The sequence below is a fragment of the Gymnoscopelus microlampas genome (assembly GCF_963454915.1).
Source record: "Gymnoscopelus microlampas genome assembly, chromosome: 5".
NCBI lineage: Eukaryota > Metazoa > Chordata > Actinopteri > Myctophiformes > Myctophidae > Gymnoscopelus > Gymnoscopelus microlampas.
Window position 1 is genome coordinate 45,002,076 of NC_139942.1, and position 23,100 is coordinate 45,025,175.

Genomic DNA, 23,100 nt, shown 5'->3' on the forward strand with positions numbered 1-23,100 from the left:
TGAACACTTTTCTTTTTCAAGTGGGTTCCTGGTCCAGAGCAGTTTGGGAACCGCTGTTCTAACCAGCTTTGATTCTGAGAAAACGAGTGTGGAATGTTAGTAAAGTGTATTTTTGTCGTACAGCGGTGTCGCGTCCCGTAAATAGCCAATCTGCAAGCTCACGGTGCGGGTGCGTCACAACTTGCAGATCGGCTATTTTCGCCGGTGTACGACGGAGCATAACTTATAGGCATCAAAGTTAATCAGTGGTGTGGTGTCCGCACACAGGATGCAGAGCCGATGGTTACATCTCCGGTATTTAACGGCACGTTAGAGGCCATTCAAGAGGAGGAACATGTAAGATCATCACCGCCTGTCTGGACAGAGCTTCCCATTTGGTTGTGTTCATGCTATAGTGACCATTGTTCATGCTGCCATGCGTTGCTTGTGGCAGCTTTTATGGGCGTTTTTCCATGTTAGGTACGATTGCTTCGTACCGAGCCTGAGTACGACTTTACAAGCTTTCACATTAGGAATGTTGTTCCGTACCCGAGTACACTTGTGGTGTACTACGGTTTCACCCCATTATGTGAACTGTAGGCTACCTGAGTACACATAAGCCACGTTTTCAAGTGGGCCAGGGCGTGGACTAATAAAACTAACTGGACTTTGGTAGTCAAGTGTGCTTGGATCCGGGTCCCTGATGAGAAAGCAGTGCCCTTAAATGGCAAATACATGACCTACACTGCTGAAATCACTTAGATTTAGCTGAAGTTTTTGTCAGAATATATGATTGGATGTTTTGGGGTTTTGATATATAAAAAGAAAGGTTTAGAAGGTGGCAAACAAGTTTGTCCATACCTGTATCTTCCACCTTTGCTCTTCTTCCCTGGTAGACAGGACTTGTTGAGATTTTGGGGGGTCACGGCCTGAAAAGTTTGTGAACCCTTGCTGTAGAGTGATGTAAATGTTTGGTGACAGTTTATATTATGAAATATCTAAATATTTGGAGAATAGCTAAAATAATATACCCACCATTAGAAAGCTAAGATGAGGAAAGAGGAGATTTCCTGCAGTGTGAGCAACTGAAAATGGATGTCGCTGAACATTTTTCAGCGACATCCGAACTGATTTGGGGAAGCAGATCAGAAACGAGATTCATCCGTGCCAGGTTTCTTTTTTCCTTTTTTTTTGGCCCCCTTTTTATAAGCAAAGGGCAAACAAGGGCAAATGTAACAAAAGTGCCAGTCGTTCATTCCTATGGAAATGAACTGCTACATGCTAAACAGAGCTCAGGCCCCTCCATGTTATGTTACGATGTGTTTGTTTTTAGAGGCTCTAAAAGAGAACCTCTTTTTATAGCAGCTACAAGTTAGCAGCTCCTTTGAAATGCTTCTTCATACATAACGTAACAAGCACTGTATATTTCATCATGTTGCACTGTATCCACTTTTGGCCTTTTACAAAAACTGCTTACCCTTACACAATTATAATGAGATCAAATCTGGCCTTGATGTTGAATGTCTGCATAATGAAAATATACAGTTCAATGCGCAAACTGAAACCCCATCGTGATTTTGAAATGGAAAAAATCTTCTTGCAAATGGACGCATTTTCAAGTTTCTTAAGTTGAGATTTAGCAACATAACTCAGAATGTTTGTCTAGAGCAGTGGTTTTCAACCAGTGGTCTGGGGACCACCAGTGGTCCGTGGGGGGGGGGGGGGGGGGGGGGGCGCCAGGGGGTCGCCAGCGAAATGAGTTAACATAGCGTCAGAATCATTTTAACCACTTACTTTGGCTATTCAAAAATAGCAGATCTACAAGCTCATAGCGCGGCACCGAGTGCCGCACTATAAGCTTGTAGATCTGCTATTTTTGAAAAATCTCGAAAATGTGTGCAAATCTTTGAATACATTTATTTTAAGAGAACATTTTTAACTCAAATCTTTGCTTCTGGGGGTCCCTGGAACAAAACATTTTCTGATGGGGTTCCGTGGCTGAATGTATATCAATTCAGGGGTCCTTGGCATGAAGAAGGTTGAAAACCACTGGTCTAGAGGTCCCATTTTCCTTTCAAAATTCAATTTATTTCAATCTAGACTACATGCCACTGCAGGCTGGATTGAAATATCACTGGTCTAGGTGAAAATGGGCCCACATCAGTGCCAGGAATATGAATCACAAAAGTCAAAATGGTCTCATCGTCATGCTGACAAACGATTGAACATTAACCACAAATTGAAATGAGAGATTCATCGCGCCTGGTGGTTGAACTCCGCTCTGATATTACAAAATGCTTGTGAATGTCATCCATGGGTGAGATGCTTCTTAATGTCAGAGGATATAGATGTTATGAGGGAGAATAATTTGTTTTATATGGTTTTATATGGCTGGCTCAATTCATTCATGGCTTGACCTTTCCACAGCCGCTGTAGAAGGTTCATGTGTGAATGATTTTCCTGTACAGCTGATAATCTGTTTACTGTATGTGGCCGAGGCTAATCTAATCTGCTTCTGTCTCCATCCTTACATCCATCCATCCATCCATGTATCCATCCATACATCCATCCATACATCTGTAGTCCGTGCAGTGTTGATTTTGATTTCGTTTTTGGTCATAGTCTTTTGAATAAAATTCCAGTTTTTGTCTAGTTTTAGTCGACTAGATATCATACGATTATAGTCGACTAAATCTGCAGTTGTTTTAGTCGACTAAAATGTATGTTGGCGGTGCCTTCATGGCGTCGTAATGCCTGATTTTACACTTGGTTGCATGCTGAAAATAGCCGATCTACAAGCTCGCGACGCGTTGTGAGCTTGTAGATCTGCTATTTTCAGAGCACAACACCCAACATAAAATTACTTGTCTTTTAGTTCTACTGGATCTCTTCTCCACTAGTTCCCTCCCTAACATTTTAGTCTAGTTTTTATTTGTTGACGGAATTATCAACATATTTAGTCTTAGTTTTAGTCATCTTAGCTTAGTTTTTATTTAGTTTTCGTCTGTGAAAAAAGGTAGTCAATAGAACCTTTTTCGTCATAGTTTTAGTCGACAAAATCAACACTGCGTCCATGCATCCATCCATCCAGGCATCCATCCATCTATGCATCCATCCATGCATCCATTCATCCATGTATTCATTCCTAACGTCCCTCCTGTCCATCCTAAATGTCTGACACTCTGTTTCCTGACATCCTCTACATGCAGCTTCAGAACGGGGACGGGGTCAAACTGGAGCCTCTGTCGGCGTCTCTGGTCCGCTCCGTGGCTGCTGTCACCTCCCAGGCCACCGTCACCGCGGTAACCATGACGACAGCCAGTGGCGGCTGTGGCGGAGACCGCGACCACCTGGGGACGACGACGACGTCCACCTCTGTCCCTTACAGCCCCACCCAACAGCAGGAGCAGCAGCAGCCCCCCCCTGCCTCCGGCACTGCCGGCAGCCACCAGGAGAGGGGGCTGAGGTACTTCTCCATGACCCAGAGCGGGGACCCCAGCCCCCCGGAGCTTGAGCTGACCACCTCCCCTCCTCCCCTCTCAGACCACCGCGAGCCCCTCAAAGCCCCACCACCTCCTCCCCCCGCCGCGACCTCCGCCTTCCGCTCCCTCCGGCAGCTGGCGGAGGGCCGGACCGAGAGGCAGGAGGAGGAGGAGGTGGTGGAGGACGTGGGGGTGGTGGGGAGGGGGAGACAGTGGGGAGGAGCCAGAGAGGAGAGCCGAGGAGGCAGCAGCGGCGGCGGTAAGGGGCGTCTGCACTCCCCCGACAGGGACAGGGAGAGACAGACGCAGCAGCAGCAGCAGCAGCCCCCATCAGTGCCGCCGGAGCCCCAGCCTCCTCCACTCCCCGACAACCCCCCCGCCAGGAGGGGCGAGCTACCGGAGCCGCTGTCCAGCCGGCGAGCCGCCGCTGAGGGAGACTCCCAGGAGAGGAGGGAGAGGACAGAAGGAGGAGGGGGAGGCTTCCTGAGAGAGGAGGCGCACGGTTCCACCACCACCACCACACACGAGCTGCAGCGCACGGAGAGGAGCGGTGGCAGCAGGAGCCGGGCTCCCATCTCAGGTAGGAAGGAGGCTCCTCCGGTATACGGGGAAAAAACAGAGAGACAGGAGGGAGATGGAGAGCAGGAGGAGAAAGGACATGGAACAGGAAGAGAACATGAGACTGAGAGAGAGAGTACATAGAGATGGAGAGATGAAGGAAGGCAAATGACAGGAAAGGGAGACAGGGGAAAGAGAGAGAGAGGGAGAGGGAGAGAGGAAACGTTGTCACGATGGGGCGATTCCAATTATCCTCATTGTCTCATGCAGCGAGTTTCCACACTCGCTCGCTCGCTCTACGCCTGCCGCACACACTTGTCTCACTCGGGGGTATGTATGTGATTTAGTTAGTGCACACATGGAGGGACACACACACACACACACACACACACACACACAGAGAGAGAGATATGTCTGGTGCTGAATCTAATTAGCATATCTTTCCATGTATTTGCCCTGTGGCTTCCTTTGTCTATAAAGAGGAACCCCCGGTCCCCTGACAGGCAGGCTGTCAGCAAACAGACAGCAGCAGGGTTTGATCTACATGTCTGCATGCATGCATCTCTCTAGTTGTCTGCAGGCATGCATGTTTTCATTTATTTATTTATTTTCTGCCAACTAGGGGCTGTGGTCTCTTTGCATACGGGTGTGTTTTTTTTTGTCTTTTATGCCAGTGGGTATAGTCGGTGCAGCTTACAGTCCGTTAACAAGGCTGACCTGGTTTTAACGTGCTAATGCACATTGCATCCAGGGGTGGTGGTCTTTTCTCATGCATGATGCACACACACACACACACACACACACACACACACACACACACACACACACACACACACACACACACACACACACACACACACACACACACACACACACACACACACACACACACACACACACACACACACACATACATACAAGGCATACAGGGACATGAAAGCAACCCGCTGTGATTAAGTGAGTGCAGAAACAATTGTCCAGCTCAGTGAATGAAGGAGGTAGAGAGGGCAGGGGAGGACACAACAATGAGATCCTTGTCTATACTCTGCAGCCTCTGGGCCTTTTCATTTACTCCTGCATGAAGAGACTGCTGTGTGACTGACTGGTGTGCAGACTCACTAGTGTGCAGGTGCATCATACTATAGTGTGACTGACGCCTATATGTAGTGTGAATAGATGAATAATACTACCAATAGGCTCTGTGTGTGGTTCGATGCTTGAAAAAAAACAAGTGTGTGTGTGTGTGTGTGTGTGTGTGTGTGTGTGTGTGTGTGTGTGTGTGTGTGTGTGTGTGTGTGTGTGTGTGTGTGTGTGTGTGAGAGAGAGAGAGAGAGAGAGAGAGAGAGAGAGAGAGAGATGAGTATCGATTACACAAGGGATTTACAATGCAAGTGTGTCACCATGTTGTGTGCATGGTCGCACCTGTTTAATCCTGATTTACACTTCGTTTACGTGCCGGTGTCGGTGCTACAAAGTAAAGTATATAACTCAGGCGTTATGTGCACTTACACAGTTAACATGTGTTGCAACCTGTAAGTCGATGCATAATGCACGTATATATTTGTGTGTGCGCGCGCGTGTGTGTGTGTGTGTGTGTGTGTGTGTGTGTGTGTGTGTGTGTGTGTGTCGTGTGTGTGTGTGTGTGTGTGTGTGTGTGTGTGTGTGTGTGTGTGTGTGTGTGTGTGTGTGTGTGTGTGTGTGTGTGTGTGTGTGTGTGTGTGTGTGTTTCCTTTCTAGACCTGCCAGATCAGCCAGTGTCGTTGAGAACTACCACGACGACAGCAACAGCATCGTCCAGGAGCGTGTCTCACTCCTCCAGCATCCAGCAGCAGCAGCAGCCTTTCATCCAGCCATCCCAGACCCTCCCCAAACCCTACACCCAACAACAACAACACCCACCTCCCACCCAACCCAAACCGCAGTCCTACGTCCAACCCCAACTCCAGCCATACGTGCCCCCCGCATCCCAGCCACCGCCCCCCACCGCCACCACCCCTCCCAAAACACTCACCCACTCACCCCCGCAGACCCAGCCCAAACCTCAGGGCCCCGCGGTGCCGCAGCCCCTCCAGAAGGCCCAGGCCCAGGCCCAGCCTCCGCTGACTCTGCCCAAGCCCCAGTCTTTCCCCCAGCCTCTGGTGAAGTCCCAGTCCCTGCCTCTGGACCAGATCGAGTCCGGTGAGCTGCTGTCCCCGTCGGGGTCCGGGGACCACCTGTCTGACAGCATGTCGGCCAAACAGATGTCCATCAAAGAGAGGTGCGTTGGCCGATGTGACCCCAAAAGGCGGCCAATAAGTGTCCTTAACCCATTAAGACCTGAGGTTCCGATTCTACAAAATGTCTTCTAATGTCTTCTTTTTTGAAAAAAGCTCATGTTGCTATGTCAGTGGTTCTCAAACTTTTTCATGTCAAGGACCCCAAAATGTACATGTATTTGGCCACGGACCCCCATCTCAAAATATGTTGTTCCAGGGACCCCCGGAAGCAAAGATTTCAGTTACAAATGTTCGCTTTAAAAATATATATTCAAAGATTTGCACACATTTTCAAGATTTTTCAAAAATAGCAGATCTACAAGTTCATAGCGCGGCACTCGTTGCCCCCCCTCTATACCAAATGTCTTTGCTACAAATAGCTGATCTAAAAGATCAAAACGTGTCGCATCGCGTTGTACCGATGCTACTGTTGGGTTCATGTGCTTAAAATGAGATCTGCTTGAAATATTTGCATACTCTAGTATAATTTTTTGAATCAAATCAGGCCATAGCAAACGCAAACTTCTCTGCTGGTGCGTGTCCTTCCTCGTGATGCTTTGGTTTGTCGTCAAACCCCCCCCCCCCCCCCTCTTTTTTACCTTTGTGGAGGTGAGCAGGAAAGTATTTATTTTTAGCAGGCGTTGCACCTCTCCTCCTGGCTGGTGGAGACAGAACTGTGTGGACTGGGGGAAGGAATCCTGTGAGATTCAGCTCGGTTCTGGAGCTTTACTCCGCCTAATGCCCTCATTTCTGCCCTGTCCACGCTGAAGTAGCGCCGATGATGACATACTTTTCCTCCAGCGCTAAGCCATCCGTTATCAGTGCTCCTCGTGTAGCACTGAGAGCCCTGATGTCTTTTTTTTTCTTCGTCCACACACACACTAGGGTTTTTTTTAGGCTGTGAAAAATAAATCTCTGGCCTGGTTCATTCAGATGGCTCCTGGAAAATTGATGGAAGCTATAACAGTAGCAGTGCAATTCAGCATCCAAACTGCATTTTCATTGTAGGTAGACCATCACACTGGACACACCGTTAAGCAGACAGGATGGCATTCGTTTCTTCCAGGAAATTGAATATATAGAGATTTATATGTGAACCATTTTGTACACTCAGAGTTGCGTGTGTCTGTGGGCCTAATGTATTGTAAACCAACCGGGGGTGCTTGAAATGAAAAAGTTTGAGAATCACTGCCATGTAGTGTGTACTGTAGCATTATGCAGTGGTGGAAAAGCAAAATAAATGTTTTACTTAAGTAAAAGTTAAAAGTTGCGGGTCCGAAAGTCAGTAAAGGTACAAAAGTATTGGAATCAAAATATACTTAAAGTACCAAAAGTGAAAGTACTCAGAATGTCCCATTTCACAAGTTATCATTATGTCTAAAATGTATAAAAGATCTTTTGAAAATAGCAGATCTGCAAGCTCACAACACGACGCATCGCGACACGCTGTGAGCTTGTAGATCTGCTATTTTCAAATAGCCAAAGTTTAAATAGGGCTGAAGTGGTTAATGCGTATTCTGTAATAATAATCAAAATCTACAAAGTAACTAGTAAAGTTTTTAAATAAGTACAAGTACAATATTTGACCCTGAGATGTAGTGGAGTAGAACATTGGAAATAGTCCAGGAAAGTACCTCAAAATTGTACTTAAAGGGTAAGACCACTTTGGTAGGTTTGGGTTGTGTAGTTACCTTGCCATGATGTAACTCCAAAGGTGGGCAAGAAATCAAAAATAATTGCTCCATTGATTAGAAATTGATAATTCAAAATGTGCTCCTCATTGACTTACATTGTACGGTAAAACAGCTCTCAAAGTCACTCTTTTAGAACATAAATGAACCCAAACATAGCTGATTCAGACAATGTAGAGCATCACCAAACCCAGTACTGTTTGTTTTTTTAATAAAAATGTCAACTTCCTGTTGATTTTACTATTTGAAGATCTGGATCCGGATCCGCCGATCCAGTCCGGGTTTTCTACTTATTAAAAATGGCAAAATCAACAGGAAGTTGACATTTTTATAAAACAAAAAAACAGTACTGGGTTTGGTGATGTTCTATATTGTCTGAATCAACTTTGTTTGCGTTCGTTTCTGTGCTAAAAGAGTGACTTTGAGAGCAGTTTTACCGTACAATGTGAGTCAATGAGGAGCATATTTTGAATTATCAATTTCTAATCAATGGAGCATTTTTTTTTGATTTCTTGCCCACCTTTGGAGTTACATCATGGCAAGGTAACTACACAACCCAAACCTCTACCAAAGTGGTCTTGCCCTTTAAGTTAAGTACTTGATTACATGTACTTAGTTACTTTCCACCACTGGCATTGTGTGCCATATTTTTGCATGCAGTACAGTAACTAGTTGGTGATCATTGTAACTGTGACTGTGTCCTCTTCCTCAGACTGGCGCTGCTAAAGAAGAGCGGCGAGGAGGACTGGAGGAACAGGATTAATAAGAAGCAGGACGTGGTGAAGGTGGTCTCCAGTGAGCAGCAGGCTCAGCTATGGGAGACCGAGCAGAACTACCAGAAAAAGGTCAGTGTCGTCAGCAAAGAGTTGTGTTCAAAACATGTTAACCACGTAACCACTTAACCCATTCAATCCAGGAACGCATCTCTGTCATTTTAGATTTCTTTGGCTATTCAAAAATAGCAGATATACAAGCTTGTAGACCTGCTATTTTTTTTCTGAACATTTGTGAAAATCTTTGAAAATGTATTTTTTAAAGCAAAAGAAATTAAAATATCTTGTTCCAGGGACCCCCAGAAGCAAAGATTTGAGTTACAAATGTTCGCTTTAAAAATATATATATTCAAAGATTTGCACAAATGATCACGATTTATGAGCTTAGTAGCCAAAGAAATCTAAAATTACACAGATGCGTTCCCGGATTGAATGGGTTAACCAAGTAGCCACTTAAATCCGCTTTTTATTCCATCTGCTTCAAATTTCTGCGCCAAAAATAGTCAATCAACAAGCTCACAACGCGTTGCAATGATATTTAGATCTGCTATTTCTGGTGAATGTGCCTCGCAGAATAGGGATACTGGGGTGGTTAAACCCTATTTTATGTTTTGGCTATTCAAAAATAGCAGATCTACAAGCTCACAATGAATAGCGATGTGACTCCTTGTCAGCTTGTAGAGCTGCTATTTTCAGAAAATTGGGGGACATTTTTACAATCAAATTCACCAGAGGTCCATATTTATCAAGCAGAGTTAAATGGTATTTGTTGAAATACTATAGATATATATTCCATGTATAGACTACATATGGCTTGGCTTATGATACTGTAGGTAAGGTGGCATTTTGAAGTTGTCACATACCATATCACACCACATCACTCCATCTATAACATCATATCATGTTTTAAAAAGAACATTTCTCCTCACATCGACCGTAGCTCTTTACGGCTGAGTCACCTTACCACAACGTATAACCAGTCAACATGCCACAGTGTACACAGTAAACCCTGCAGTGTTCATTTAACCCAGATTCAAAAGATCTAATGTATGTTACGTTTTTACACTCTCAGAGTTATAGCTTAAACTCATTTGAACTTGATTTGTGAATAAAATATTAATACAATACAACTAACACTACGACGATGGTTGTATTTGGTCTCCTCCCTACTCCTCTATTGAGACATTTAGATCATGTGATCGGGTAGGACCGCTGTTGGTTGACAAGAGGTTTTACGTTAAAGTTACAGATTGAAGCTTCAAATTAACAGAGAGGATGTAACAGTGTAGCTTCTTATCCTCTAGGCAGGGTTGCCATGTCAATGATCCTGCCCTTTTTGCTAAGTGCCCCCCCCCTCCACACGCACACACTCTTGACCCATCTGTTGTATCAGATAAGGGTCAGGGTGCAGATTCTGTAGGCTCTCTAGTGTAAAGAATGCAGCATATGGGAGAGTCTCTCTAAGGAATTAGGAGTCTGGGACATTTGAGAGAACCCCCCCCCCCTTCCTCTGCAAGATCATCTCAGATCAAGACACTGCAGATGGAGTTTCATTTTAATGTCCAGGACTAATGTGTTTAGTCCATTTGACACTAACGAGGACATGTGGCGTCATTGTCACTGTCTTTGTCACATTCACGGCGAGCCGTCGCCAAGTATAATATAATTGGTTCTCAAAGTGGGGTCCGGGGACCCCTAGGGGTCCTTGGGGGGTCCCCAGCAAAAGTAGTTAATGTAGCATCACAATCATTTTAACCACTTTAACCTTTTATACTTTGGCTATTCAAAAATAGCAGATATACAAGCTCATAGCGCGGCACCGAGTGCCGCGCTATGAGCTTGTAGATCTGCTATTGTTCAAAAATCTTGAACATTAGTGAACATTTTTAACACAAACATTTGCTTCTGGGGGTCCCTGGCACGACTTATTTTCAGATGGGGGTCTGCGGTCAAATATTTATTAATTGACATGAAAAGGTTTGAGAACCACTGTAATATACGTACCACACTGAGGCCTGCTGTGTTTTACAAATGAGTTTCATAACACATGCAGTTGAAATAATGAACAGAACCTAACATACAGTGCAAGGGGATAGGGTGTGATGTTAGTCAGTAGACTATACACACACAAGGCTTTGGATTTCCAAATTCAATACCATTGTTGGAGGAAGTACACAGATGTTATTCTACAAATATCAATACCACAAGCCTGAATAAAAGTACAACGGTATTGGCTTCAAAATGTAAAAGTAGTCATTGTGCAGAATGGTCCATTTAACAATCATATTGGATGGTATCCAGTTAATGCGTTAATGTGTTCATCACTTTAATGTCGCAGCTGGTAAAAGGTGAGGTTGAATTTAAATACTGCTGCTGGGTAGCTTAACCTATAATACATCATCGTTTATCGGTTAATGTATGTTTTGTATAAATAATCAACATCTGCTAAGCACTAACTAAAGCTGACAATTGTAGTGAAGTAAAAAGTACAACATTTGCCTCTGAGATTTAGTGGAGCAGAAGTATAAAAGCATCAAGAAATGGAAGTACAGTGAAGTAAAAAAAGTACCTTGAATTTGTACTCAAGTACATTACTTGAGTAAATGTACCTCCTGGTAATCCTGCAGGGAATGCAGGCAGTCCCACGTCTAAACCTATTAGGGTGACAATAGCTCCTCTCTGACCTACTGCTTCCCCCTGTGTTCATCCAATCAGGAAGAAGGGATGGTCATTCAGGAGTACTCTGCTGTGTCGGAACAGCTGTGGGTAAGCTTTGACACACAAACCAGTCAGCTTGGCATGATGATGAACCCCTCCAGGCTTACAGCCAATCTTGTCCGATCACAGCTTGTACAGTATGTTGAGTGTTGTGTGACGCTGTTTGCAGTGTGGGGTTGTGCTGCTGTGGTGCGCCGCTGATGTTCTGTAGCAGTCCTCTCTCTGGGTGGGTGGTGTTTGATGTTGGTTGACGTTGATGAGCTTCCCTGCACTTTTGCTGATTCTGACGTCAACTGTGCGTTTGTACTAATAGCCTGATCGAAGCCCGTCGCGTTCGCGTGCACAAGCAATGCCTGACTTACATGCATCAATGGAAAGAAAATAGGAAGTAAATAAGATGGGGTCCATCGTGTCAGACATAACAAGTCCCTTGATAACGTCACTCTTGCCCAAATATGAAGACCTTCTGCATCTATTGCAGAAGGACATTACGTATGAAAAAAACGATCTCCTACAGAGCCACGCCGCAATAAAGGTGCATGCGCTCAGATTCTATATCATTTATTATTACTGCCGTATCGGTGACGTCATACCGACGATTGTCACCTCCAAATCTGGGCACAGACGATAGAAAGTGTCTTTGATAAAGAGCACAATAGGGTCAGTACGCTGCACATAATGTACGGAAGCGTTTCTTTGTGGAACTGGTGCAGAGACTTTTTGATCAGAACACAGCTGCAGTTTGCATGGCCATTTAACTCACAGACGGGCATCACGTGTCACGATGCTTTACTTTACCATATTTTTGTATAATTTGGACGGGACAGCGCATATTAATAATGAACAATCGTACACGATTTCATGCAAATTTACCGGATTTAGCACAAATGTTAATTTCCATCCGTAGTCTCGACTCTGATCAGTGGGCTCTGAATGGCTGAATGCCCACGTTTTGTTTGAAATAACGTCCCGCATGTGTGTTGTTTCCTGTTTAAGGTCTAATTGAAATCGGAAAATGACTAATAGGGTGATTTATACTCAGTTGCTCACCTGTGTTGCACACCCCGAAAATAGCTGATCTACAAGCTCACACCACAAGGTGTTGTAGCGTGTTGAGCGTGTTGAGCTTGTAGACCTGCTATTTATACACATGGGCGAATGTAAATCAAGCAGTTTTCTAGAACAGAGACTTCTTAGACGTCACACTTTGCAGTGAAGGATTAATTAAATTAACAATGATGATGATGAATTCTCTCCCAGGATTCAAATGCCCCCCCCCCCCCCACCTCCCCTCACACCCCAACAGCCATCTTCATGTATTTGCATGCATGCCCATCACTTTTCCTTCCATTTCACCTTTCCTCACCTCACCTTCCCTTATTTTCCCTATCCTTTCTTTCTCATCCGTTCGTTCACCTCTACCTCCCTCAGGAGCCTGTGTTCTCTTCCACCTATTCTCCTCCTCTCTCCCTTGGTCAACAGTGTCAATATGTTGACCCTCACAGCCAGGTAAGGACATGCACCTGCCCGCCCCCCCCTCCATTCATCCAATGGGCTGCATGGACAAAAGCGCAATACATACTCCTTCCGATGTTGGGGTTCGGACAGGCTTTCCAAACTATGGTTCGGAGAGTCAGGACATCTGGTGGGTTGCACGAGTTCTGAGGAAAGGTTCTGACACCGCCCATCCGAATTTCGGAAAGACGTCCAAACTTTTGTTCGGACGTCGGAAGGAGTGTGTATTGCGCTTAAGAACTCCACTGGTATATTTACTTTGTCTTAACAATGTTGCAAAGTGCTGCAAAAATTCTATGAAATAATGAATAATAATTGAGTATATTAAAGGTGGTGTAAGTGATATAAAATGTATAAAAGAGCTGGCGAGACAGGGATAGCCCTGTTACTGAACTCTATAGCGATTATTACTATGGGAATACAGTATATAGTTATTTCATACTTATTTTAACAAAACAATATCACTTACGCCACCTTTAATGTAGTGAACTTTACAATATGTCTCGTTCGGTTCAGTATTCTCACTACATTAATGGGTGGTATTAGTTAACTGGCACAGTAAAGCAGTGCACTTATGCAGTTTGCAATATGAATGTTTAATGTTCATAGGTAAGAACATGCACCCTTCATGGTTGACTAGGCAGCATGCACTGGATTCTAACCATTTCTGCCTGGTTTGGTACCATCTCTATGCTAATGTTCAGTCTCACTTAACTTTAAACCTCATACTTGAATGAATGTATGGGGGACTTTTAGACGCACAAAGAGTACTGCTATCCAAATACTTTTTCAAGTCAATGTATTGACAATGAATTAATTTAGATTCTATTATGCATATTTTGCTTTCCAACTGTTCTAATGGATCTGACTTGGCATATTGACTGATTAATTGTGTTTACGTGGCAAGAAAGAGCACTTTTCCTGTCTCCCAAGTGATTTCCCTCTGCACTTAATTTATCTTGCACTGTCAGTCTCACAATATGTGTGTCTGTCTGTGCGTCTGTGTGTCTGTACAGAGGACGGGAGACGAGATCGAGGCCCATGTGTCCATCGAGGAGAGAAAAATGATGATCTCGACTCGTGAGGATGACTGGAAGTCCAAGGGGAAGGGCGTGGCCAACGATTCCAGTCAGTACACCGTGGCTGCACGCATGGTCAAGAAAGGTCTGTGCATGGATCAGTGAATCCCTATGACTAGTTGTCCATCTTTAGAAAGGGTAAAACACACCACTCGCCTGATTGTAGGCTTAGCTGAGTTGCTGGAGCTTACAAATACCATAATAACTGAGAAAAGAGCATCCAAACATTCAGTGGAGAGATCACAACCTGTGCATGGGCCGAGGGCCATGAAGATATTGCAGCATTAATATTTAAAAAAAAATGCAAATATATATATTTCTGTGTCCTCAGGCCTGGCTGCCTCCTCCTCAGTAATCAGCCCCATCTTGTCACCGGTCTGCACCAAAATCAAGAGCATCACACCTGCCATCAACAAACCACCAGAAGGTGAGACACGTTCATAAGGCCTGTGTCATCATGGCCATGAAGGACTGTCCTGAATAAAGACATTTCAAGTCAACTAATGTCATACTTTTTACGGTGTTGAGGCTGTGCGTCGAGCTAATCTTACAACGGATCAAATTGCCACATGGCACTGGGACACACGCCAAGGTTGAGACTATTCGGGCAGACAGCGCCCGAGCTATTTCCGGAACACACAGACAGACATGCATACACACATACATACACTTCATGTTAGTCAAGATTAACATTTGAAACAATTGCAACTGGTTTGTTCACTAATTGGCCCAAGAGGGGACAGTTGTCATTGTTATCGTACAGTATGTCCGTCATATACGCTTTGTTCCCTGTAAGCTTACACTGGTATTTTTCACTCATAGAAATTGAAGCCAAACCAGAGATGGAGTCAGACAAGAAGCTTGACAAGTTGGAGATCTTTTTGGGCCGTCTGAATAGCAAAGGTAAGTGCTTCCATTATCAGTTACAATATACTGTGCAGTACAGCAGTCCCATGTGTCTTCCAAAAGGGGGAGATGGCCAGGAGAGGTTTAGTGCCTTGCACTAGGGCCATTTGGACAACAGAGGGGATTTACCCAGTTTGGCAGTGTCTGGGAATTTGAGCCAGCGACTCTCGCATGTGATTGGGTTTTTGTGATAGCAGCATTTAGGCGACTGGCAAAATCCCTCAGCTATCATCTGACTATCATTTAGCCTCATGGTGCAGGGGACAATTAAAACAAACCCATTTCCTCTACCGTGCGTCGGTCATTGTTTACAGTTCGATTAGCAACTTGACACGTGAGAATGGAGTTGAGAGACGAAGGTGTACGTCCTATTTAGCCCTCCACACAGTTTGCCTGGATGCTAACCTCACGTCACCAAAGCCCTTGGTCAATAGTACTCGCCTACGTGGAATACAAACGGAAACCAGAACACTTCCTTGTCTACACATTCTGAATATGCTGTCTATGGAGGTTACTGTAGGCTACCCTGTAGAATGCAAACCCTACTGTACAGTACATGCAGTATATATGCATTAGTGCCACACCTTTCCCCATTGTGTTTCTGTAGTTGCTGTTCTGCAGGAGACGACCCTGACGGTAACAGAGAAGGCGGTGAAGGAAGTGATGAAGCTGGACGACGAGATCTTTTCTAAGTTCTACAGACACGTGGCCGACTTCCCGCGGATGCCCACCAGGATCGAGATCGACGAAGACTTTGACGCCATATTCGGTTCTCAGGGTCCTAAGTAAGCCGATGGCGCAGCCAAGCACATGGCTTGTTCAAAACGTTCAGTAATCTTGAGTAATCTTTGAATCGCACGCATCCATAATGAGCGTCTTCTCCTAACATGTCACCGTCCTGCACCCCATCCATCCAGGCTGACCTCGGCCATGGTGCAGCACAAGCGGTCGGTGCGTCCCTCCAGGAACGTCCAGTCTTCCAGGAACCCGGTGAAGATGCTGGCGGCCAGGCAGGACATCAGGCACGAGTACATGGAACAGAGGCTCAACGTGGGTCAGCTGGAGAGCAAGAGGATCAAGGCCGAGAAGAGTGAGTGGAGCATCGGAAGGATGGCGCTGTGTGTGAGAGAGAGAGAGAGAGAGAGAGAGAGAGAGAGAGAGAGAGAGAGAGAGAGAGAGAGAGAGAGAGAGAGAGAGAGAGAGAGAGAGAGAGAGAGAGAGAGAGAGAGAGAGAGAGAGAGAGAGAGAGAGAGAGAGAGAGAGAGAGAGAGAGAGAGAGAGAGAGAGAGAGCGTACGTCTACCAAGTAAAAGGAGACAGTTTCCCTGTTCTCTGAATATGTATGTAATGTATGTACGGTACACTAGCAGTACGAAGAAAGAGGTTCCACTGTGCCTCAAGCCAAAATCAGGCTGGTCCAGTGCATCTCAGGAGCAGGTGAAAAGAAGGCACTGGAGCAACTCGGACAGTCGGAGCCTTTTCTTCTTGCAAGGCAGGACCGGCAACGTTTCGATGTTTTAGTTCACACCACGACCTGATGGAGTTGTAACTAACGTCGAAACGTTGTCGTCCCTGCCTTAAACCCTGTTCTACTAAAGCAGTGGTTCTCAAACTTTTTCATGTCAAGGACCCCTAAAATGTATTTGGACCTCCATCTCAAAATATTTTGTTCCAGGGACCCCCAGAAGCAAAGATTTGAGTTACAAATGTTCGCTTTAAAAATATATATATATTCAAAGATTTGCACATTATTTCATGATTTTTCAAAAATAGCAGATCTACAAGCTCATAGCGCGGCACTCGGTTGTATATCTGCTATTTTTGAATAGCCAAAGTATAAAATATGGATAAAGGGGTTAAAATGATTGTGACGCTTTATTAACTCATTTTGGCATGATTCTGCATGCATACACGCTATGACAAGCATACTGTATATATATATATGGTAGCTATGCAGGCTGTCATCAAACGTGTGTCCTGTGTGTCTGTGCTGCTGTATATACAGTGACCAAGACGTCAGAGTACTCGGAGGCGGCTCTGGCAGGTCTGGCCAGCAAGGAGAACTTCAGCAGTGTGAGCCTGCGCAGCATCAACATCTCCGATCAGATGTCCAACAACAGCGCCGTGCCATACAAGACCCTCATGCTCATGCAGATCAAAGGTGAACCCACCATGTTTTCTGTGCTGTGTGTCAACCCGATCTCACACAACTTAGTATACATTGCACGGAGTGTCATTCCGTGCATAGACAACTGGAAAACCCGAAAATCCGCGCATAACCGCCTCGCATCTCCCCCATTGACTAAACTATTTCGGAGGCGCGCAGTCTCAAGCCACGTAAGGGACCACAGAGCGAGCTAAAGCGAGCGAGTTGCCGTCCCGAACGTTGCGACGATCGCTTGAGCCTACTCAGCGCCGTTTGAGTTATATACCGATGGGCACAGAATCGTAAATTGTGTTGTGGGGACTGCTCTGCTTCCGGCTTGCAACCGGTTACGCCCACCGTGGGACTCGCTGTACATATGCACAGATTTTCGGGTTTTCTAGGCGACTATTCACGGAATGATGTGCACTAGGTCCCTGCAATGTATACTAAATTGTGTGAGATCAGGCTGGCTGTGTTGTTAGTTAAAAAAGGTCCTTCTGCTTTTAAACTTGTGTTTAAGATAGGGGAAGTTTCTGTCTTGTTCTGTTTTATCATCATTGATGTGAATATTGATGTGAATATGAAATTGTACTGTGATGTATCTCGACGACACTGCAAATGAGGGCAACCTAAATGTCTTTCAATGTCTAATAAATAAAGGTTTGAATGAATGAATGAATGAAGGACAGTTGAGTAGGAGCAGGCAGTCAAAGTCACACTGTCTTCACTTACAGACAAAATGTATTTAATGAGAATACAACCTTTCGGTCGCACAGACCCTCATCTTGGTTTCCGAGAAATACCTGATGAATGTCAGTGTGACCGAAGCGTTGTATTACTATTACATATTTTTGGCTGTAAGTCTAGACAGTGTGAGGGAGTCTTTTATTCATGCCGTTTTCGTGCTGTGTTCTTCTCAAAGGGTCTGTCCTCTGCCAAGCATCATATAAATGGTCATATTTTACAGGCACAGCCCTGTAGGGGCTAGCCTTCTATAAGAGGGTCAGGGTAAGTGTGTCTGTCTGTGATCTCTGTGTGAGAACTCGGTCTCAAAGCAGAGATTGAGTCAAGCATTAAAAACACCACAGTCTAGTAGGAGGACATTCATTTACGTCCTTATAGACGTGATAAGAGGTTTCTGCCCGACAGAAAAGATATGAAGCTGAAAGAATTTGCTTGTCTCTCCATGTTTGGGTACGGCTGATGTCATCACCAATATATGGTATCAGAGATCCACAGCGTTTTTGTACCCTGTCTTGTTATTTCATGTGTGTTATAAGCTCATGTGAGATATGACATGAGTGTAATGAGCTCATGTGAGATATAACATGTGGGGCAGACAAAATAACACCATTTTAACCCTGCCCACAGCGACATGTGGCAGGGCAAGAACGTATCAGCTGATTTTCATGAAGCTTGGTGGCGCAAAGAAATGATTGTCTTTTGGGTCGAGAATATCAAAGGTCAAGATTACAATAAAGTCAAGATCAAAATGTAATAACTGGTCAATCAGGTGTTACGTTTGTTGCAAAGTTTGCACCTCCACGTGCATTTAATAGAAAAACAATGTAATCGTGGTGGATCATGGGAACGGCATGGCTCCAATGTGACTTCATGTGGCCAACCTGTGACATCAGTCATCACTGTATCTATGACGTATGACTTCAGATTTGGGCAAGGTTTCTGCCCAATCAGAGCCCTGTTGACTTTAATCATAACATTAAAAGTGAAGTATTTTGACATTTTGGCAAGATGGCTGCGGGAATGTATTTGGAGAAGTATTTAGACAGCATAGAGAGCCTGCCGTTCGAACTGCAGCGGAACTTCAATCTGATGAGGGACCTGGATCAACGCACAGAAGATCTGAAGAGACAGATATACTCCCTGGCTAAAGAGTACATGTCCAATGCTCGGACTCTATCCTCTGAGCAGAAGCTCTCCATGCTAAGGCAGATTCATCAGTCCTACAGCAAATGCAAGGGGTTTGGAGACGATAAAGTACGGCTGGCCATGCAGACCAAAGAAATGGTCGGCAAGCACATCAGGCGTCTGGACACAGACGTAGCTCGGTTTGAGGCTGACCTGAAGGAGAAGCGGATTGAGAGCACCAACTGTGATTCCGCCTCCAGTAAAGGAAAGAAAAATTGCTCCAGGCAGAAGAAGAAAGTGGCTAAAACCAAGTCTAAAGTGAAGAGGAGCACGCAGAAGAAAGTGAAACGCTGCCCTCAATATAGAAAGAGGAAATAAAGTGACCTGGATACCCGAAACAAAACGAATGGTCACTAGTCAAAATCTTTTTATTTTGTTTTTCTTTTTTTTTCTCTCTCATCTTCCTCAACATGGTGCCTTGATGTGGTTGAAAGTATTTCAGGTCAAATATACCATTTGGCTATGAATACTTTAATGTTATATTTTATTGGGTAGTTGTGTTCATGTTGTCCAATCATCATGCCTAAAGCTGGAGACCTCTCGAAACCAGACAACTACCGAGGCATCACCGCAAAGGTCAACAACCGAATGATAATGAACCGGATACGGCATGCCATCGACCCTCACCTGTAGGGAGAACCAAAATGGCTTTCGAGAGGGGAGAACTACTTGTCTGGCATTGGCCAGACTGATAACGTGGATTCACTCTCACGTTCCTCCCCGGTATCAGTCTGGACTTCGGCCCATAGGGAGCGAGTATGAGAAATCAGAACATTATTTTGATGCTTTTCACTGTTGTATGGACAGCAGTTGAAACGCAGTCACTGATTTCTCAAACTCGCTCCCTAGGCCAGACTGATACAGGGGGAGGAATGTGAGTGTGAATCCACGTAATCAGTCTGGCCAATGCCAGGCTAGAGAACTACCGTGGCCCAGATCTTGGCCTTAAGGAGAATAATCGAGGAGGTGAAAAAGAACAACCTGAGTGCCGTTTTGTGCTTCATCAATTTCAAAAAGGCATTTGCCTCCACAGAGGCATGATGATGAAAATCCTTAAGGCCTACGGTGTCCCTCCCAACTTACTTCGGGCAATAGAGACCATGCATGCAGGAACAAGGGCCAAGGTGATGACCCCGGATGGCAACAGTGAGGAGTTTGTAATTGCTAGGTTTCTATGCAAATGAAAGCCACTGTTCATGGTCCTTTATAGGCTGAGCGTGACGCCATGAAATCCATACGTAAAGACACATGAAGTCAATAGAATTTCTCTGTGTTCTGTACTCAGGCCGTCGCCATGTCCAGACAAGACTAGTGGAGCCCAGAGCGTCATCGCTGAACAGTGGAGACTGTTTCCTGTTAGTCACCCCTGACCAGTGCTTCGTCTGGATAGGAGAGTTCTCCAATGTCATAGAGAAAGCTAAGGTCAGTCCCACACACTGTCAACCCCTTTTACACTCACTCACTCACTCGCACACACACACACACACGCACGGGCGCGCGCGCGCGCACGCACGCTCACTCACTCATTCACTCACTCACTCACTCACTCACTCCCTCACACACTCACACACTCTCACACACACGCACACACACGTTTGTATTACTATTCTTGTGAGTTGTGACATCAACATGTAAGGATGCCGATTTTATAAATGCCCTTTTTACGTGTTGTGAGCTTGTAGATCGGCTATTTTAGGTGCACGACACCGTAACTAAGTATAAACCAGGCATAACTCCAACCCTAAACCTGACCTCTGGCCTATTGCATACCAAACTGGGGGTAACATAGATTTGTGATTTGTCTTCTCCAGGCATCAGACCTGGCCATGTACATCCAGACCAAGAAGGACTTGGGCTGCAGAGCTGGCCTGGTCCACACCATCAAGGAGGGGGTCAATTCACAGGGGACTGAAGCCCAGGAGTTCTGGAAGGCCTTGGGAGGACAGGCCACATACCAACGTAAGAGGCCCTTTCCTTCTTAAAGGAGAGGGTTTAATCATTACTAACAATATACATGCACACAGTACGGTGCCTACTGATGGTGTCACTTGGTAGGCAGGTTTCTGTCCACAGCCCTCCTCCAAGATAGACCAAATAGACAAACATTTTATTTTAAATTGTATTATAATAATGAGCATTACTGAGGACCAATTATATGAAGTCATAAAAGGCCATGCATGTGTTGTAAATGTGGCATGGCCACTTCAAAACCCCGGGGGATTATTAATAGGATTATATCTGATAAAAGAGCACTTTTCGTCTGGCTTCCCAGACGTTTTAATTTGGCTGTGCATTCAAGACTCGCTCGGCTTGTCACGTACGGGCCAGCGTAAATGCAGCCTTATCTTTCCGCAACTTAATCATCGCCCACTTCGATGTTCGTCTCTCCTGTCTGCGGTTCCTCCTTAGCCCTCTCTCTCTCTCCGACACTTTGTCAAGTCAATTTAACGGCTTTTCAATAAGTGACATAATTTTACTCCATTCAATAGTGAAATCGAATTCAAACGTCCCTCAAAGCAACTAGCACTAGTGATAAAACAGTGATGAATTGGTGCCAAACCAAAGCAGCTTATTGTTATATTTATAACAGTGGTTCTCAAAGGGATCCTTGAGAAGTCTGTGGATGGATTCACATTGCAGCGTTCCGTACTCGAGTACGCATGATCCAGATCCGAGACTACCTCCCGGGAGCGGTCCCAGGTGCGGTACGGTGATCCGTTCCGGGGAACGGTACGCAACGTTCACACTATCACAACATCTGCCAAGTGGTCCGGGGTGCGCACCCGGGACCATAGTCTGAATCCGCCCTGTAACTCTGAGAGTGTACAAATGGAACCAAATGCACCCGTAAGGGTGCATTTGGTTCCATTTGTACACTCTCTAAGTTAAGGTTTCATAGTGTAGAACGGGGTCTCAGAGATAGAAAATGGTATCAAAAGGGCGTCAGTGGCGTAATAATGCATATTATCAAACTGGGAATTTGTGTCTTATTAATGTATACGTGCCTTGTGTTTTCCCCTCCACAGCCGCGGGGTCCCCAGAGGACGATGAGCAATTCGAGACGGCCATCGTGGAGACCAACTGCATCTTCCGCCTGCTGGATGACAAGCTGGTGCCTGATGATGAGGAATGGGGCAAGGTCCCACGCTGCTCCCTGCTGGAGTCCAAGGAGGTCAGAGGGAGGATTTATTCTTAATAAAAAAAACAGGGAAGCGGCCAGCCAGTTCACTGCCCTTTGTAGTTTTCTTGTTTTATTATCGACACAGGGAGCGAAGGAATGCTCAGAGGGAGACAGAATATATAGAGAAGGATTTATTTCCAGGTCTGGAATGAACTAATCTCTATAAACAGATAACTGTAACTGCATGTCATGAATCCAGAATCTGTAATAGGCAGAGGGACAAAAAAATGTTCTGGTTTCCGTTTGTAGATCGCTTGTGGTCCAGCGAGAACTGTTGACCAGTCACACGATTGAGCGGGTTTTGGTGACGCAAGGTTTAGCATAAACAGTGTGGAGAGCAAAAAGAGGCAGAATGCATTTCCTGAAACACAACGCACCTGCTTGAAACACATCACTATCGTCTCTGGACTTTTAACTCAGGGTAAAAACTGACAACCTGGTCATACACGACACGTCGTCTCTCAACTCGATTGGATTGTAAACAATGACCGATGCATGGTGGAGGATGTCTTAGCCCGGATATCCGCTGGCTACACCGGAAGCCCAGAAATATTGTTTTGGCAATTTCTGTAGATTACATTTTTTTTGCTTTGACAAAAAGTATACATAAATTGATAAAGGGTGTGAAAATTCACAAACGCTGTGCCCGTTGTTGCCTGCTGCAGGTCTTGGTGTTTGACTTCGGCAGCGAGGTGTACGTGTGGCACGGTAAGGAGGTGACCCTTGCTCAAAGGAAGGTGGCCTTCCAACTGGCCAAACACCTCTGGAATGGAACCTTTGACTACACCTGCTGTGACGTCAACCCTCTGGACCCTGGAGGTGCCAACACACTCATCCCCAGGTGGGTGGACAGGACACACACACACACACACACACACACACACACACA

At 45.2% G+C, this 23,100-nt stretch overlaps 2 protein-coding genes across 7 annotated transcripts in view; both read left to right on the forward strand.

Moving 5' to 3' along the window:
* Positions 1-23,100, forward strand: part of LOC311044774 (supervillin-like) — a 75,273-nt gene that overhangs the window by 39,401 nt on the left and 12,772 nt on the right. For 4 of the 6 annotated variants that reach the window (XM_084056558.1, XM_084056557.1, XM_084056553.1 and 1 more), the window contains exons 14-29: positions 268-336; positions 3,189-4,041; positions 5,757-6,276; positions 8,678-8,810; positions 11,454-11,504; positions 12,888-12,965; positions 13,988-14,135; positions 14,382-14,477; positions 14,873-14,953; positions 15,564-15,741; positions 15,874-16,046; positions 16,961-17,116; positions 20,316-20,452; positions 20,842-20,989; positions 22,057-22,202; positions 22,877-23,052. In XM_084056558.1, coding sequence (XP_083912684.1) covers positions 268-336; positions 3,189-4,041; positions 5,757-6,276; positions 8,678-8,810; positions 11,454-11,504; positions 12,888-12,965; positions 13,988-14,135; positions 14,382-14,477; positions 14,873-14,953; positions 15,564-15,741; positions 15,874-16,046; positions 16,961-17,116; positions 20,316-20,452; positions 20,842-20,989; positions 22,057-22,202; positions 22,877-23,052 — 3,143 coding nt within the window. The remainder of the gene's footprint in view (positions 1-267; positions 337-3,188; positions 4,042-5,756; positions 6,277-8,677; positions 8,811-11,453; positions 11,505-12,887; positions 12,966-13,987; positions 14,136-14,381; positions 14,478-14,872; positions 14,954-15,563; positions 15,742-15,873; positions 16,047-16,960; positions 17,117-20,315; positions 20,453-20,841; positions 20,990-22,056; positions 22,203-22,876; positions 23,053-23,100) is intronic. The other 2 variants (XM_084056555.1, XM_084056556.1) reach the window with 2 other exon arrangements.
* Positions 18,854-19,348, forward strand: LOC311045965 (inhibitor of growth protein 4-like; the record flags this gene model as incomplete). The annotated part of the gene is made up of 1 exon (XM_084058036.1): positions 18,854-19,348. One exon carries the CDS (start codon positions 18,854-18,856, stop codon positions 19,346-19,348), a length of 495 nt encoding a protein of 164 aa, XP_083914162.1.